Source organism: Leopardus geoffroyi, chromosome B1, assembly GCF_018350155.1.
Source record: "Leopardus geoffroyi isolate Oge1 chromosome B1, O.geoffroyi_Oge1_pat1.0, whole genome shotgun sequence".
Taxonomy (NCBI): domain Eukaryota; kingdom Metazoa; phylum Chordata; class Mammalia; order Carnivora; family Felidae; genus Leopardus; species Leopardus geoffroyi.
Window position 1 is genome coordinate 31425360 of NC_059327.1, and position 19050 is coordinate 31444409.

Consider the following 19050-nt stretch of genomic DNA (forward strand, 5'->3'; position numbering starts at 1 on the left):
AATCAGCCACACGCAAGACCAAAAGATCCACGTCCTCTGGTATACAGAAGTGAAATTCCAAAAATACTATTCATCGCTTGAGTAGGGTCAAAGGGAATAAAAATAAACTCAATAGACAGCCACAGTATTTGATGTTATTACATAAAAAAAAAAAAAAAAAAAAAAAAAAAACCTTAGTAAAAATAGGACCAGGGAGATTTTCTTAGCATGGTAAAGAGTATCTCCATCAACAGCCCACATTATACTTAATAACAAACACCAAAGGTATCGCCATGCAGTCCCGAAGAAAACAAACAGCTTTGTATCTTTTATTTACCATTATTTTGGAAGTTTCCGCAATTAAAGCAGAAGAGAAAGAGGTTTGAAAATAAAAGGTTTCGATATTGGAAAATAAATGAAATTATATGGAGACAATAGAATTACACAAAACGCCAAAGAGTCAAGTGACATACAAAGTAGAATTACTTAATGCTCTAGTTAATGGCTACAGGTAAAATAAATTAGTAGCTCTCATATGTCATCATTAATAGAAATGAAAATGCAATGAAGAAGTAAAAGGATTCATAACAAAAAGCATTTTTAAGTGTAAAAGTGAACATAAAAGAACTTTTTCTCATTTTCTAACCCTAAACGAAGGGAAGGACTTTCTAACCATAAATGAAATAAACTCTTTGGTGTGACGACAAAAAAAGGGAGGAGGAGGAGAAGAGGAGGGGAAAGGGAGGGTGGGAGAAGGGAGGACAGGGACGGGGGAAGGAGGAATAAAAGCAAAAATAAGAAAAACCACAGTGTATGGTATTTTGTTATAGCAGCCTGAGCAGAATAAGATAAACAGAATGTTATGAAAAACGATGCTCATAAATCCGATAACTTAGATGAAATGGACAATCTCCTTGAAAGCCAAAATGCTAAAACTGAAGAAATAATCTGTAGAATTCTATTTAAAAAACTGAATTCAGATAAAAATCTTCCAATAAGAGGCCCAAATGGCATCAGCGGTGAATACTACCCAACACTTAGGGAAGAAACTATATATGAATTCTACCCACATTCTTCCATAGTATGGGGGAGGAGGGAAAGTTATTTTATGAGAGCAATATTACACTGACCAAAATGACATTAAAAGGTAAGGAAACTACAGATCAATATCCCTTATGAACACTGAGGCAAAAATAACAAAATACTAGCAAAAGAATCTAACAATATTCTGGAAATGCAAGGCCGGTCCTTCCACAAAAGACATCGTTTCAGTAGATGCAAAAAAAAAAATCTGACAAAATCCAAAATCCATTCATGATTAACAGGTCTCAGAAAACCAGGAATAACACGGAATTTCCTCAGCCTGAAAAAGGCCATTTGCAAAAACCCTACAACTAACCTACTTAATGGTAAATAACACACTTAATGGTAATGGTAAATGAATGCTTGCCCCCTAACATTGGTGACAAGGCAAGGATGTGTCTGAACTGACCTCACCACTCCTTTGACCATCAACTGGAAGGTCTAACTAGGGCAGCAGGACAAGGAAGAGAAAGAAAAGGCATCTGAAAGGAAAATTAGAAAGACTGTGGAGAAAGAAAACATTTGTTATAAATAATCTGCAGACAACATGGCTCAATAGAAAACTTCTAAAAATCTCCGTAAGTGAATTTGCTAAGATGTCGGGATACAGGGTCTATATACAAAAATCCATTCTATTTCTAGATGTGAACAATGAACAATTAGAAATTGAAAATTGTATAAGTACCAATTCCCCAGCATACATACAAAAAAAACCCATGAACTGGTAACAATACTATTGTGCAACATCTGCACGCTAAAAACTAAAAACAGTGATAAAAGAACTCTGCAGCCTACAGAAAATGGGACAATATGCTGTGTTCACTCAGATTGGAGGACAAACCCTAAAACGTCCACTCTCCCTGAACTGGTCTGTGCGAGCAGTGCCGTTATCATCCAAATCCGAGAGGGTGTTTTTGTTCGCAACAGGCTGGCTCTAAAACGTGTAACGGAAAGGCAAAGGAATTCAAACTGCAACACGTTTTTGAAACAGAACAAAGTTGATTTTCTGACTTACGGAAAGCGACACGAATCAAGGCAAGGCAGTGTGGATGAAAGCAGATACACTAATGGAACAGTTTAGAAACAGGCTAACACTGTGGCTGATTGTCAGCAAAAGTGTAAAGAAAAAACTTGATCTATCTGTGGTGTATAGGCTTTATACGTACCATATGTAAAAAGTAACTCAAAGGCATCACAGACCTAAATGTAAAAACTTAAAACTAGTAGAGTTCTAAAGAAAAAAAAAATCTTTATCACCTTAAGTTGGGCGGGTTTCTTGGATGACACCACAAGCATAATCCATTAAAGTTGCTAAAGTGGACTTTGTGAAAATTAAGAACTGCTGATGTTCAAAAAGCTCTGTTAAGAGAATGAAGAAAAGACTGGCTCAGAGTGGGAGAAAATATTTACAGAGTACATACGTGTCTTGTGTTATAGAAATGTTACCTGGCTAGAAATAGGGAAACACAAATTGGTGTACCATTTCCGACTTTTTCAAATTAATAAAACTGAAACATGAGATTTTGTAAGTGTGAAGATACGGGTAATTCCACACACTAGTGATGGAACTTCCATCTTTGGAAGGTAAATCTGACAACATGTATCGTATCTTAAATATATCCATAGCCTTTAACACAGTAACTGTGTTTCTAGGAATGTATCCTAAAAATCGTACCCATCGATACTTGTATTTGCAAAAATAAAAACAAAATTCAGCCCTCACAACAGGGACCAGTGAAATAAATAGTGGATGATCCACAAGCGTGAGGCTTTGCAGACAGGGAAATCTCGTATCTGACCTGGGGCACCGCTCGGCACAATGTTGAGCAGAGAAATAGGACATTAAACTGCACACACGATTCCATTCTCTATGGAAAGAAAAAAAAAAAAAGGCAACTATGTTTTCCCTGCATGGTAAGATTACTGGTGGGGTATTTTTTCCTTCTGTACTTTCTGAAAAACCTGCATTCAGGGTCTAGAAGGTTTTTGTTTGTTTTTTTAAAGAAATGGTGGCCCAGAGTTAAATCAACATAAAACTCCTGGTCTCCTTGTAAATAAGAAAGCGAACATGGCACTTAAGGGTCTGATTTTGCAAAGGGGTAGCCAGACTGTGTAGGCTAGGATTGAAACAAAGGAGCGCTCGACTCTTTCGTAATTTCACTTTTGCTGCTTCCTCAGTAAGAAAGGATCACAAAAGACCTCCTAAGTGACATGTGGGATCCATCCTCTATCATTGGGCCTGTTAATAAGTACTGCTAGGTCATGTTGAATACTGGTTTTATTTGGACATAAGTATACCTTGGGCCTCCCCTTTATTTGGTTCCCAATTTAGTGTTTGTTAATTAAGCTCTTACAGTATAGGAATAGAATTCTCCTGTTAATGAATTCTTAAAAATACCTGGTAAACGCTGCTCAGGACTTAACCATTGCCCCCTAGTGGAAAAGCCCTCAAATAACTTGTTGCTATTCACCTACTACTGAGCAGAAGCATAGAACTTTAAAAGAAACAAGTTTGGTTCTTTGCTAAATTTCTCCTTTTGGAGGCATCTTTGTAGTGCCTTCAGTTTGACAGTTAAAGAGGAAGTTTTGGTGGGCGTGTCTTAATTCTTACATAGAGATAGATTAAAAAGTCTGATACCACTATTGCAATAAAACGGCAAGGCGACAAAACTAAAGTTATCACCAGCTTAAAAAATTACCTTCGGCATTTGAGAACACCCCCAAGGCTTTGTTAGCTCACCAAGCATTTGATAATACTAACCAGTGAGTGAGGATGTTTTGACCTCATATGCAGTTCTACAAAATGAAGCAGGGTCAGGTTCTAAGGTTTGGGGAAAAGGTGTGTAAAAACTTTTAGTCACGGTCACACACACACACACACACACACCTTATCAACCAACTGAATAAATAAGACCCAAAAATAGTAATGTTCTCAAATGCTAAAGTAAATTGACTTGATTCTTGATTACCTAGCATTCACCTTTTCTCTTTTCTAGGCTTGGTTTTGTTCTTCCAGAAGTGTAGATTATCTCCACTTGAATTTAAGTGTGATTAAAAAAAAAAAAAAAATGCTGAAGCAGTGTTCTCCAAGAAGGTAATGATTTGTATTTCACTAAAAACACTGCTCAGTAGTGTTTAGGTTTCACATATAAATTTTCCAAGACCAAAAAGATATTACTTGAAATAGTTACACACTGCAAGAACCTGTTCTCATACTTCTCATTTTCTTTAGGAATATCTGTAGCCAGAATCCTCACATTTAAGGTTTATAAAGATCCTCACTAAAAAAAACCCCGAACAAACAAAAAAACAAAACTTCAATTTGAAATGAGAAAAAAGTACATGGATGTCTTTTTGGTTTTTTAAATAGGCTCCATGCCCCGCGTGGAACCCAATGTGGGGCTTGAACACACCCCGCTGAGATCAAGACTTGAGCCGAGATCAAGAGTTGAATGCTTCATCAACTGAGCCACCCAGGTGCCCGGCATGGAGGCGTTTATTCCAAAGGTCTAAGGGCTTCACAGAAGACAGTTTAATGTCCAGTAGTTAGTTGTTACATGAACAGCTGTTCACCTAAATACAGAGATTTATAAGAGGACTACTGCCCAGCCACTAAAGAGATCAAAGGAGATTAACAGAATGCAAGTTCCTTTTCCTACTGTAATTTTAAAAACAGGTTAAGACAGAAGGGATAGAAAATGAATGTTTGTAGGTGTCAATAGAATACAAGCAACTTGACAAGACTAAGTTTATTCTAAGCAAAATTTTTATTAATAAAAAGATTAAGCATGACCATATGAGATGAGTGGCTGGGCTTCTAATTTGCTACATCAAATAAGTAAAAATGGATACTTGAGAATATCATTACAATTTGTAATAGCATTCCTTTATGGAGGCATTTTAACTGTAGTAATGTTTCTCTTAAACATAAAAAACTAACCCTTAGTGTCATGAGTGAGAATCATTATAGCTATTGCTGAATCCAAAGAGAATTTCCAAGAGCTGTTTGGTGGTATTAATCTCAAGATCTACACCCAAACTTTAGGGAAACGATCTTCCGCGTAGATCTGGAAAGCTGCCTGATCAGAGACGAGCATCAGTGTTTGATACTGTGGCAGGAGAACATCCCACTCCGAGTCAAGTGTGAAGAATAAATAACAAATTAGGAATGCACCCAAGATCCCCAAATAAGTTAGTAAAAGTGCCATTACTTGAAGAATTTCCAGACATAGAACGTGTTTAAATACAAATTCCAATTTGTTAAGTCCAAAAGATACAGTAATTTTATTACATAAAATTTCTCCTGTGTGCTAAAAATGTTGACTTACAAGACATAATATTCGTATAAGTATAGAGGGAATTACGGTCGAATTGCTTCATCATCTTTCATTGATGAGAATAGAACCATAGGTAGTGGACATATATATATATATATATATACGAAGCACTCAGAGTCCTCTAAAATTCTAGGTTGTCTATTACTGCTCATCCAAAACATCCTAACCATTCTCTAATAATATACATGCCTACTCAATTTATAGTTTTAAAAATAAAGTCCATTTTCTTCTCCATTAAAGCTTCTGCAAGACTGACAAAGGTACATTCTACCCATTAAAAAATAGGAGTACTCTTCATCTTTGGAAAAGGTATCACCACTTAAGGAAAATGTAATCATTTACAGATTACTAAATTTTTATTTGAGGCAGCTGTTGGGAGTCCATTAAGCACTTTCTGAACACTGAACCTTTAAAGTTTGTCTTTAATATTAATACTTTGGAAAACCAAAAATAGAGGAAAAACATATCTATGGCAAAGTACATTTCATTCAGATCTGATAGCAGGAAAATACAAAAAAAATATTTAGTGCAGTGTCAATTTTATCTATGTAAATCACTGGAGGATAATTTTATGTCATGTCTTATGAGTGAATGACAAAAAAAGTTTTAACCTGTTAAGAAAGTTTTTTAAACCTTTAACTTTAGTAAGGCAAAAATGAAATTAAGCACTGTAAAAAGTCTTTAAAAATGAAGTTCTACAAATTTGGTTCCCATTTACAACAATTTCATTAACAGATGAGTTAAGTGTAGATACAATGTATCCAATACTTATAACCACAGTAAAAAAAAAAAATCTCTAATAGCAATTTATAGATTGTGAAATCCTTAGTAATACCAATATATATTCAAAACATGTTCATACAGAACCAAGACCCCTTCTTCTCCATGTAAAAGAACACTTGTTAAAAATAGTTAACAAAAATACCGATTAAACAATGGAAACTCATTTCATTTCACTGCGCCCAAAAGTATGACACAAAATATTGGCTTAGAGAGGTAGATTAAAAAAGAAAAAGAAAACCAGATTCTCCATTCTTTGTCACTTTTATTCAGTAGTAGTATTTTTTTTTTCCTTATTTTCGGTGCCAGACACGGCAAGGAGTGATTACAGCCAACTGTTACTTAAAACATTTGTTCGCAACATATACCCCCTTTACCACTGACCCCAAACTGACTCATTTTGTGTGCTTTCGTTCTTTCTTTTTTTTAATATACCACCACCAAGACTGGGTGGAGGGGCAGGGGTGAGAGAGACGGAGGGGAAGAGTCCAGGAGGCCAGAAGAGGAGGAATGCTACAAGCCACAGTAAGAATGAGCTGTGTTTAATTTAAAAAAGGGGGAGGGGTGTACCCCACAAATGATACAGTAATGAGGATACACAATTAAATCCCATAAGCATGACTGAAGGCTTTCACTGTGTTTGACGTCATCACAATGGAAGGCATAAAAAGTGGAGGAAATCAATGTTGACACAGTCCAATCTAGTCCATTAGGCAAGATGGTGCAAGAAGTCATTTAAATTAAAAGTGCCCTACCCTTACCTACATGGCTAGCAGACATGGAGAACACCGCGGTGAGAATCCACAGAGATTTCTCCATGTAGCTATAAAAAATGTGTTGTCGAATGGCACACTGTCAAACACTGGAAAGGGGCGCCACAATGGACCTCTCTCGTTTTTAGGTACGAATGCTAGATTCAACTATCTCAACTAAGCAGGAAGTGGGCTCTTCGGCTGGGAATGCCAACCCTAATTCACTTTGTCTTGAAATATATACAGATTGTTTGTAGTAGCTACAGCAATGATATTTTCCTTGGGGTGCCAGGCCGTATGAAGTATTTTCTTGTTGAAGTCTAGGCTGTCAACACTTATTTCATCTTTCTTTCGCTTGCCACTTGCACAGACTTTGCGTGGCTTCAGAACCGTGCGAGGTTTATTGTTTTCCCGCGACGCTTCTAGGGTTATGTCTCGCTTTGTGTTCCTGTCAAACATTCTGAAGAAGTTATTGTAAGATCCGGTCATGACAACACTGCAAAAGCAAACAAGTGTGCAGTCAAATAAGTGAAAAGAGTTTATTTCCAGTACAACGGTTCAGGGATGAAACCCAGTCCAGTGTGCTCCACAGGAAATAGGGACTTCGAGCACATCTGGATTTAGGAAGAGGGCTGCTGACACCAACCCCGAGACCATCCAAACAAACTGGTACTAGTCTGGGGCTAGGGCTAGGGAGCTTGGTTTTCTGTCATCGACTCCTTTTCGTGACTACCCAAACCATCACCAACGCGGGAAGCATTCTCAAGGGCAGCTTCTGATTACTAGTACTGATGTCACCTTTGTCGAACATTTTTGCCACTACAGGCTGTTACGTGACTGACCAAACCTGTAGCTTTCTGAAGTACCAACCGTGGGACCACAGGTTCTGAAAACCCCAAACTGCACGGTATAAAACCACTCATAAGAAACCAACGCTTTGTTTTGTGACTTAAATGATAAACTAGAGAACTTGTTCCCAGGATGCTGTCTGGCTGGGATCATCCTAGCTTATGAATGGTTTAAGAAATCCGCTTCTGAGAATACTGAGTAGCATATGAAGTTTTTATGAACAGAAAGTCGTTTTACCTATAACATTAAATACATCTGAAGCACTTTTTTTGACCAATATTTTTAATAGCAGCCGTTTAAAGGCCTGCCAAATTTTAATCCTACCCAGGGTAGCTCTTTGTCAGTTCAACCTTCCATCCATCACCGCTCAACACTTACTAAGTTTTAAGTATCCCAGTAAGCAAAACCTAAGTTTGAAACCGTTCATTTGGAAAGGGTCTGGTGCTATTATTACTTCCCCCATTCTTCCCACATGGCTTAAATTATTATTGTAAATAAGATCACAGGCTATCAAGGAACTGTTTACCACTTGAAAACAACTGAGTATTTGCACATATCGTACGTTACACAGTACTGTCAATTCTCCCAAAGGACATTTGACAACATTTTAATCAAACTTAAGTAGGTGCATATACCTGAAGGTACTAAAACTGTATTTCTTTTAAAAGGATTTATGTAATTTAGACCGGCATCCTTGTATTATTTGAATCTGTGAGGTTTTAATGGATTAGGACACGTAGGTCTATTTAAAAGGTTTCGTTAGGCCAGCATTTCTGTGGTATACCTGCCAAAAATGTGTCACCTGAATCAAGTCCCGAGGAAACATTAGACAACACTCCAACTGAGAAACATCCTATAAAATCACTGGCCTGTTTTTCAAAAATGCCACAGTTGCAGAAGACAAGGAAAACACAAAGAACTACTGTTCCAAATTAAAGAAGACTAAGGAGATAGGACAACTAAATGTTACATATACCTTTGGATTGGCTATCTGATCAGATTTTTTTCCTCTGCTAGGAAGGACGTGACTAAGGAAGGCTGGGGGGGGGGGGGGGGGGGGGGGGGGGGGGAGGGGATTTTTTTTTTTTTTTTTTTTTTGAAGTTTATTTTTGAGAGACAGAGAAAGAGAGAGTGCAAGAGCGAGCAGGGGAGGGGTAGAGAGAGAGGGAGCCACAAAACTCAAAGCAGGCTCCAGGTTCTAAGCTGTCAACACAGAGCCCCACGCAGGGCTCGAACCCAAGAACTATGAGATCATGACCTGAGCTGCAGTCAGAGGCTCAGCTGACTGAGCCACCCATGCGCCCCGAGGCTGGGGAAATTTTAATGGGCTCTGTGGATTAGACAGGAGGACTGCACCAACGCGAGTTTCTCTGCTTTAGAGGACTGCCCTGCCATCACATGGGAGAAACTATTATGTTTTAGGAAATACTTATTAAATTTAAATACTCATTAAATTAATTTAAGGGCAATGGGGCACGTTTGGAATTTACTCTCAATTGGTTCACAAATAATGTGCGTCTGTTTAAATGTCTTTTTTTTTTTTTTTTTTTTTTTAGTTTATGTTTATTTATTTCTTTTGAGAGAGAGAGAGAGAGATCCCCAGCAGGCTCTGCACTGTCGGCACAGAGCCCGACACGGCACTCGAACTCACAAACCCAGGGATTGTGAACAGAGCCGCAATTCAGCGTCGGACGCTCAACCAACTGAGCCACCCAGGAGCCCCTACCTGCATGTCTTTAGAGAGAGAGAAAAAGACCCAGCAAAAGAGAATGACCCAGCAAACAGTACCAGGAGAACCTGAGTAAGGGCTAAATAAGACGTGTCACCCTTACAAGTTTTCCGTAAGTTTGAAATCATTTCCAAAAAATTATTTTAAAGTTAAGGGAAATCAACAATTTAAACCGTGTGAGGAGAAACTAGTTGTAGCAGTGTGCCGTATTCTATTCTATCAGTGTCTTCTTTCTCTTCCTACTTGCTAATTTCTCCTTTCCTCTTTTCTTTTTTCGAAACTTCTCAATGCCTCGGGGTTAGTGCATTCAAAGGCAAAGCTTACTTATTCCTAGTCTAGGTGTACTCTGGTCAGCCTATTAACTGGGTGTCATGTTAGAATCAGATAAAAGTACTTTTAAAAGTCATACCAAAGATAAACGATCTAAATTCTATCATCCTCTTTAACACATTAATACCACGAGACTCGAATTTTATCAAGCTTCACCGATTAAACTAAAAGTACCTCTAATTACCTTGAAGGCAAGTTTAGGTAATCCCCAAATTATGTTTTCTTGTACCATGTTCTGTTCTATTGAAACTAAAACCTGAAAGATTAAGACTTATTTATTCTTGGAAATAATGATACACATATTCATGACATGGTCAAAATGAAGCATACCATGGCAAAGTTGTGGATTATAAAAATCCTAATTACTCATGGTAATACGGTTAAAATTACAGATGATAATTACCACTTCCATGAGATATTAATGTAGTGTCTGGAAAAACTGGTGTGTAGCATTCCAAACGAAATATTCACTGACTAAATATTTCTAAAAACAGTTTCATACTTGATGAACAAACTGAAATTTCACCATTTTAACTACTGGCATGTCATTGATCTGGTTCACAAAGGGAAATATTTAAAGACATTTAAGTCATAATTTAAGATCCTGAGACTTCTTTGTGCATTTTCATATTTATTAGTGAAACAGGTTTAATTTTTTTCTGCTGTTACTGCTATAAGATTACTGAATTTATTTCAAGGAAACTGAAAGAAAATGAAGTCAGGATTTATAATTTGTGTCAATCTAAAAGAAGTTGTATTTTTAGTGAATGTGGCAACCATAGAAGCGAAATAGCAAATTTCTTTCCTCTAATGAAATGCACAATTGAATGAGAAGTTCAAATTAAAATCAATTACCTGTCAGATCCGTTCCAACAACATTCAAATTTGTCAAATATGCAGTCATTTTCATACAGTGAACAAAGTTTACTTCTGAGGTATTCATGAACCTGAGTTTTAAGTACAAATGCATTATTACAGATATATTTATTTACATCTTAATATCTGCTGACTGATATTAGGAAAACAATTTAACTAAATCCTTGTTTTTTTAAAAAAGAAATATACAGAGATACATACACACTTTATTTAATCTTATTAAAATTCAATTCTCTTGGTAACAATAAAGGCAATAATTTTATTCTTTTACAAACAAATGAGCCCCTTTCCAAGAACACACATTTTCCCATTGTAGGACAGAGAAAAATACCCTTTGGGGCATGGCAAATGAACACTTTATAGGTCTAATTATTCAGGCTAGAGAACATTTGAAAATGGTACAGATAAGAGAATGATAATTAAAGACTATTATTATTATATCTGTAGTTGAATATGTTAACACTTGGTTTTCAATCCATAAATTACTGATAAAAAACTCAGTATTATGTTTTACTTCCTTTTTAAATAACTACTTCCTGGGCATAAATAACTGAAGCCCTATATTGTCATTACATACCCATACTATGCGCAGCATATGCGCCCCTGGTTTGGTGATAAATTACAACTGACCCTTGAACACCATGAGGATTAGGGGTGCTAATCCCACTGCAGCCAAAATCCATATAGAACTTTTGACTCCCCCAAATTTAACTACTAATAGCCTACTCTTGGCTGGGGAAGCCTTACTGATAATATAAAGTTAACATGTATTTTTTTTTAATGTTATATGTAATATGTATTATATACTGTATTCTTATAATAAAGTAGGCTAGAGAAAAGAAAATGTTATTAAGAAAATCATAAGGAAGAGAAAATACATTTATGGCACTATACTGTTTTTATAGAAAAACAGTCCATGTGTAAGTGGACCCACGGAGTTCAAACCATGTTGTTCAAGGATCAACTTCATATAGTTACTCGAGGTATGCATCACTAAAAAAATTGGTTATTACTTGATATTCCTTATGGAGTATCAAAAACTAATGAAGAGGTACTGGTTTTCTGAAGTATAATTCTGTATTTTACTCACTAGTATCTCACAAGGGGATAAGCCAGAAAAATCATTAAATCTGGTATTTAAAAAGTATTCTGAGAAATGATGCATTTTTCTCAATATTAACACCGTTAAATTACAAAGGACATTCCAAAGCTTTTGTTGTGACCAGAGGGAGGGAAAAAGGGGTCTCTATCTTACTGACTTTACTTAGAGAGCCTTATAAAATAAATAATGACAGAAAAGAGCAGGTACCTTCTAAATGCTTAGAATTCTCTATTCTTTACGAAACAACTTTAAGTCATTTTAAGTGTCCATTTCAATTAAGTATAGTGGAATGATTCAGCCATGTCTATGTGACATTAAGCACAAATTTGTTAACACAGAAGAACTGTAACTCATGTAGAGTTAGAAAGCAAAAAATTAATAAGCTCAAAATACCCTTTAGTCACACAGCTCAGAAAGAGGATTATATAAATTCAGTTAAGAGTTGAATCTGCATGCATTACATTTGAGTATAATGTGACTCTACTCTGAATCACTAATTCAGCATAAGCAGAAAACCTGCAAATCTGGTAAAACGAGGTAAATCCTAACAATCCAACAAAGTTTTAGAATGCACATATAAGGGTTTCTCACCAAACAATTTTAAGTGTATGAAGTTAAGGTTCAAATCAATTACTCTCAATGGCAATGGGGTGGTGGTGGTGAGGAACCCCAGGAAATAGATTACAATCTTGCAGGTCACACAAATGTAACGTGAAAACAAAGCAGTATGTATTTGCTTTTGCTTCAACATAGCATTTATTTTAAAATTTCAAATACCATTAAGAAGAGTCTTAAGTAGTTTACGTTTGTCAAAGGATTAAAAAGAGAAACGTTGTTCTAATTTTATGGAAGACATATAACATAAAGAAGGTACCGTTTATAAGTTCTCTATTCATACAACAGTGTTAAGTGTTTTCTACACTGTAGCCTAGGGCTTCACCCAGGTTTCTGCTTGCCCCCCACCCTGTTCCCAGCTGTGCACACCTTCATTCTCTTCTCTAGAAGAGACAGGGGATCAATGGTAGTGGCTGGCTGATGAGAAGAGAATCCAGACCTAACATCCTACAACAGATAGGCAACACCTAGAGCCCTCTGCTGGGCTTTCAAGCCCTTCTCCTTTAGCTTAAGACAACAGTTATCAGCCAAAAGGCAGAACGCCGGTCCACCTGACTGGGCACGCCCAAGTTCAGCTTCAGTTTTAAACTACTACTGTGCACACTCCAACCAGGACATCTCCAGTAGGACTGGCCATTATCCCCAATCCTCTTCCCCACCTAGACATTAGAGCTTGCTCTCCCCTCCTCACTTTAAATGTAGACAGGGGTGGGGAAGAAAAGTTGTTACTACTGAACCAAACTGGTAGCAAAATCACACTTTAACTGAATAGACAACACAACCTACAAAAGTATACATAAAATTAACATTAGGCGAAGCAACGTACTCAATGGATGTCTGAAGGAAAAAGCCTATGGGCTGACCATGCTGTACTGGGAGTAACATGTAGTACAAAATCCACTATAAAGACTTAGAAGTAAACAAGGTATATGCTCATTGAAAGAAAAAACTGCAAATACCTGGTATGTTTCCACAGGCCTGTTTTCCATATTTAAGTCCCAAATTTTGACTGACAAATAGTCTCTAGTCATCATATATCGACCACTATGGCTGAATTTTACATCAGAAATAGAGGAGATGATTTCAGAAAAAAAAGACCTGTTACTGGGATCTTCAGGTTCTTCAAACACTAAAAACAAGCAAAAAAGGGCAAATTGTATAATATTCTGGCTTGGACAAAGCACTTGCTGAGACAACCATTCACAAACTTCCTACAAGTGAGTCAGAGTGACAGGCTAGTATATAGAACTGAAAAACCCCTCTCTGGCTACACGAACATAACCTCCCTGGAGGTTTCTTAGGAGTGATTTAGTGCCGACGTCGAAGACGCCCAAGTACATAGCGCACACCCAGAGCCCTACGGCTGGTTTAAGGGAGCTAGGCTCCCCCCAGGGCTTCGGGCTCCAGAGTGCACCAGGTCTGCGGGTTCCGCATCCTCCACGACTGCCTGTATTGCCACCGCAAGAAACACACCGTCCAAATTCATTCCAGAGTCTACTGTTTTAGTGGCCAGGTGAAACTGTTTTGATAACAGGCACGTACCAAATGAATTTCACGTCTACAGTAACATGAAGACAATAATAATGTAAACCCTTAATTTTTTAACCTGGAGCTTTTTCATTTTTTTTGAAACCAAGGAAAGCTCTTCTCAGAAAAGTCTTCCGAGAAAACTCAAAATAGAAAGTGACAAAGGGAGGGCAGGGGGAAAAGAGAGAAGGGAGGGGGGAAGGGAAGGAGGAAAAAAAAACCGATTACACTTGAATACAGAGTTGGAGAGCCTAACCCCAGGTTCCCAAAAAATCATATTCCATTTAAAAATATATCCACTGGGACATGGACAGACATGCTCCCAGGAGGGCCTTCATGTTGTTCCAGTGGAGTAAGCTCCAGAGCCTCGTGTAGAGTCAGGCGGCTTGGCAAAGGGCACGGGAGACCCTGGGCACACAGATTCCCAGACTTATAAACCTACGTAAATGCAGTCACCACATCTGACACTAGTTTCAAAAAACCAGAAAATGTTATCATTTGAAAAAAAAACACAGTAAACTTACGTTTAGAATGCCTATCACAGAGGGCAGAGGCCCTCATGTCACATAACCGAATAGTTCCTTTACTGCTGCTGTATACAAACGTGTTGCAGCTGTTCGGATGGAATTCTGCTGCTGTGATCACCTCTGTTAGCTCTTCCATATTGGCAGGCTTGATATCCACAATATCTGAATAGCATTTTATTAAGGAATTTCCACTTAGAAAAAAGGGCAAATATAATCTTCAGTTCTCAAATCTAAAATTCATTCATAAACTTAATTAAGCACAAGTATTAATTCTGAATTGCATTCTACTCCTTAAAGGAGTATAAATCCCAGAGGGATTCTAACGCTTGGGGAAAAATCTTCGAAGAAACCATGGGTGAATTCTATATCCTGTTAGAATGTAGCAGGGCCTTTTTTTCCTGAGTGTGACACAAATCCCAGAAGCCACAAGGAACCGATTGATAAGTTATCTTCCTAAATACTGACAGGAGTTAGTGTACATTCCAAACAAAAGTAAAAAACTTCAAGGGGAACCTATCTGCACCACAAAAATGGAGCTGATGTACCTAACGTAAAAACTAGAAAAGAACAAAATGAAACATAAATGGTTGATAAATAGGACTTTTCACTAACGAGACTGGTAAAGGGACTAGACTGGAGGAAAAAGGCTCTTTTATACAATATGGGTAGAGTATAAATTCCAGTAAGGTGTTAATTTTTCAAATGAGGTCTATTTAAAAATACATACAATGACACTCGCGGTAATAACTGCTAACATTTACAAAACCTTAAAAAATAAAAGGAAGACAAACTTAAATATATTTATATACAACCCTAGATTTGTATGCACATAGTATGCTGTGTATGCCAGGTATGCATAGTATCATACACTTGTACAGAAAAATCTCAGAAGGATAATATGAACAATGAGAATGGCGTTGGGAAAGGTATTTCTATTGACTTTATACCACTATTGCATCATGACTTGTATGAGTTTTTTTCCAACTCTAGTGAGCATATTTTTATAATTATATTTTTAAAGAATAATACTCCACAAATTTGTTTTTTACAAAAAACTCAACTATTAAAAACATTAATTTTCACAGGGACTGCAACAGTATTTAATATACACAGTATTATATAGCAAAGCACTTAGCGCTAATTACTGAACTTACTATACGTAATAGTACTTAAAATTCCAAGAATCCTATTTAAAATTTTTTTAATACCTATTTTTGAGAGAAAGAGAGAGACAGAGTGTGAGTGGGGGAGGGGCAGAGAGAGAGGGAGACACAGAATCCGAAGCAGGCTCTAGGCTCTGAGCTGTCAGCACAGAGTCCGACGTGGGGCTTGAACTCACGAACTGCGAGATCATGACCTGAGCTGAAGTCAGACGGTTAACTGACTGAGCCACCCAGGCGCCCCCAACAATCCTATTTTTAAATCAATACATTATGCCCTTTATCAAAGAACTTCCCCCAGTGTTTAATCACTTAAGCACAAAGAAGAAGTGCTACAGGGACGCCTGGGTGGCTCAGTTGGTTGAGTGACCAACTCTTGACTTTGGCTCAGGTCATGATTTCACAGTTCATGAGTTTAAGCCCCGTGTCAGGCTCTGTGCTGACAGTGCGGAGCCTGCTTAGGATTCTCTCTTCCTGTATCTCTCTCAAAATAACTAAATAAACTTAAAAAAAAGTGGTATAGTAAGAAGCTCCTATAAGCAGAAAAAATAAAAATACATGAAGGAGAGATGAATAAATAACTAGTGGGCACAACATGCCTTCTTTACCGAACACCAAAAAAAGAAACCAAATGGATACTAAAACTCCTGTCTGTAATCTCCAGATGCCAAAGATTAATCCGTAAATCATCTGCAGATAAATATGTTTCATAATCACTATTAATAGAAATTGAGTTGATGTGATATGTATGAGCATTGGCAAATATTCTTCGTGGACTGGCCTCAACCATTAGATCCATGGGCCTAAAGACTGGCACCTGTCAATACATGAAAAACAGTCATTACAAAATGCTCATTTATTTACAATGGCACTTAAGGTTCAGTTCTTTACTCCAGTTTTTGAGGGAACACTACAAATAGCACACAGATTTAGTTTTATACAGCAACTGATATTGATCCTTAAAGTGTTGAAATGAGAAGAAAAATAATTTGGTCAATTTACCTTCTTTTATACTATTAGAATTTGATGTGCGTTCTAGTTCCAATCTTTTGCTTGAGATTTACAAAGCTAAACATTTTCCCAGTTTGAAATGGCTAAAAAGGAAATTGGCCCAGAGCACCTAACTCTTGGTATTTTTCAGCAGGAACCAGAATATCTGGTCCATTTCTGTTTTGATCTCCAAAGAAAATTAATCTTGAAACTTAAGGTTGTGTTAGCTAACACTCAAACCACGAGAGCAAAAGAGTATGACATACTATAAAACAGTCGTGCATTAGGTCTTGGGTCAGCCCCCGGCACAGAGAGACCTCTATGTGGGACATGGTTGTTTAAAATGGGAGTTTTCAATGTCCTACCTGGTTACAGAATTATTGGGAGGGGGCAGATTACAGTTAATCCTATTCAAGTTCTGCTCAGGATCTAGCATATATATATGAATACAGAACACTATTTGTCATACCATCATTTTTTCGTAAGTAGTACTTACTCGTAGTGTAGTGACTGTAGTAGGATCTCTATACCTTCCATCCTCCTCTTTCAAGTTATACCCTTCTGGTCTTTTGTCCCTTTCACTGATTTTCCATAATTTTATTGTTTTATCTGCAGAGAAAAATGAAAAAGTCCTCAAAAAAAGAGTAATACTAATGGAAGAAAAATATATAGGTACATTAAAACATGCTATTTCGGGGCCCCTGAGTGGCTCAGGTGGTTGAGTGTCTGAATCTTGGTTTCGGCTCAGGTCGGGCTCTGCACTGACAGCGTGGAGCCTGCGTGGGATTCTCTATTCCTCTTTCTCTGCCCCTCCGCCCACTCAGGCCCTCTCTTTCTCTCTCTCAAAATAAATAAATAAACGTTAAAAACAAATTTCCTATTACCTGATGAATAAAAACACATATTCATAGAAATACAATACAGAAATCACAAATTTATGTTAATGGTACTCATAAAGTACCATTTGATATTAAAATCAAGTCACAGCCAGGTCCTTTATCTTTTAAAAATTATTAAAGCTATGGGGCGCCCGGGTGGCTCAGTCCGTTAAGCATCCAACTTCAGCTCAGGTCATGATCTCACAGTTCATGGGTTCAAGCCCGGCATCGGGCTCTGTGCTCACAGCTCAGAGCCTGGAGCCTGCTTTGGATTCTGTGTCTCCCTCTCTCTGCCCCTCTCCTATCCACACACACTCTCTCTCTCTCTCAAAATAAATAAACATTAAAAACATATTTAAAAAAGTAATTAAAGCTAGAGGGGAAAAAATTATACATATATGTATCTGTGCATGTAAACACATATATGTCTGTACATATATATACAAACACATACATATGTATTTACTTAATATTTAATTTTTAATAGAGAACAGAGTTAAGAAAGCTTATTATTTAGAATAAAAATGATAAAGGAATATCTATCTCCCTTTGTCCCATACTTCCTAGCAGATCTATCAAAGACTTCCCATGGTTCTGCTCAGGAGCCTGCTTAGGATTCTCTCTCTCTCTCTGCCTCTCTCCTGTTCACGTGTGTGTGCGTGCACTCTCTCTCTCTCTCTCTCTCAAAAAAAAAAAAAAAAAAAAAAGAAAGAAAGAAAAGAAAAAAGAAAAAGACTCCACAAATTCCTTCACAAGACTGGATGCCTTTGTTTAAATCTATCTTCTCCCTGCTGTACTAGGGATTTAAGTCAAGTTGTTAACAGGACTGAAAAAAAAAAAAAAAAAAAAACCGACCAATTAAAAGCTATGTCCCCAAGTTCTTCAAGACAAAATTCCTAGGTTATCAAGAACATAGAAAATAGTATTTTTTAAATAAATGCTTATTTTAAGTTCAGAGTTACAGTAAAGTTGCAAAGGTAGCACAGAGTGTTTCCATTATACCCTTCACCCAGTTTCTTCTAATGTCAACAACTTATGCAACCATGGTATTTATGCAACATCCTATTTAACCATTTGTTACAATTAAGAAATTAACATTGTACATTACTATTAGCTTACTAACCCTAACTCCAGACTTTACTCAGATTTCACCAGGTTTTCTACTAAACCCTTTCTACTCCAGGATCCAAACAACACTGTATTTAGTTGTCAACTTTCCTTGGTCTCTCTGACTTTAACGGTTTCTCAGACTTTCCTGATTTTTCATCTTCCTGACCATTCTGAGAAGTAGTAGTGAGGTACTGTAGAATGCCCCTCAGCTGGGTACGTCTGTTTTCTTTTCTCATCAGACTGGGATCACTGGTTTTTAGGAAGGTACCAGAGGTGAAGTAAGGTACACATGTATACATGATATCAACATGACTTTTCCACTGGTGATGTTAGCTTTACTCACTTGGCTAAGGCAGTATCTGCCAGGTTACTCCACTGCAGTTACTCTTTTCCCCCTTGTCATACTCTATTCTTTGGAAATGAGTC

At 37.3% G+C, this 19050-nt stretch overlaps 1 protein-coding gene across 2 annotated transcripts in view; it reads right to left on the bottom strand.

Annotated features, from left to right (window-relative positions):
- Window positions 1-6427: 6427 nt before the first annotated feature.
- PPP2R2A (protein phosphatase 2 regulatory subunit Balpha) overlaps window positions 6428-19050 on the bottom strand; it is an 85983-nt gene continuing 73360 nt past the window's right edge. For both annotated transcript variants that reach the window (XM_045456762.1, XM_045456763.1), the window contains exons 5-10: window positions 17133-17245; window positions 16286-16463; window positions 14484-14648; window positions 13392-13561; window positions 10695-10786; window positions 6428-7427 (exon numbers count right to left, since the gene is read on the bottom strand). In XM_045456762.1, the coding sequence (XP_045312718.1) occupies window positions 7148-7427; window positions 10695-10786; window positions 13392-13561; window positions 14484-14648; window positions 16286-16463; window positions 17133-17245 (998 nt within the window). In that variant the 3' untranslated portion in view covers window positions 6428-7147. The remainder of the gene's footprint in view (window positions 7428-10694; window positions 10787-13391; window positions 13562-14483; window positions 14649-16285; window positions 16464-17132; window positions 17246-19050) is intronic.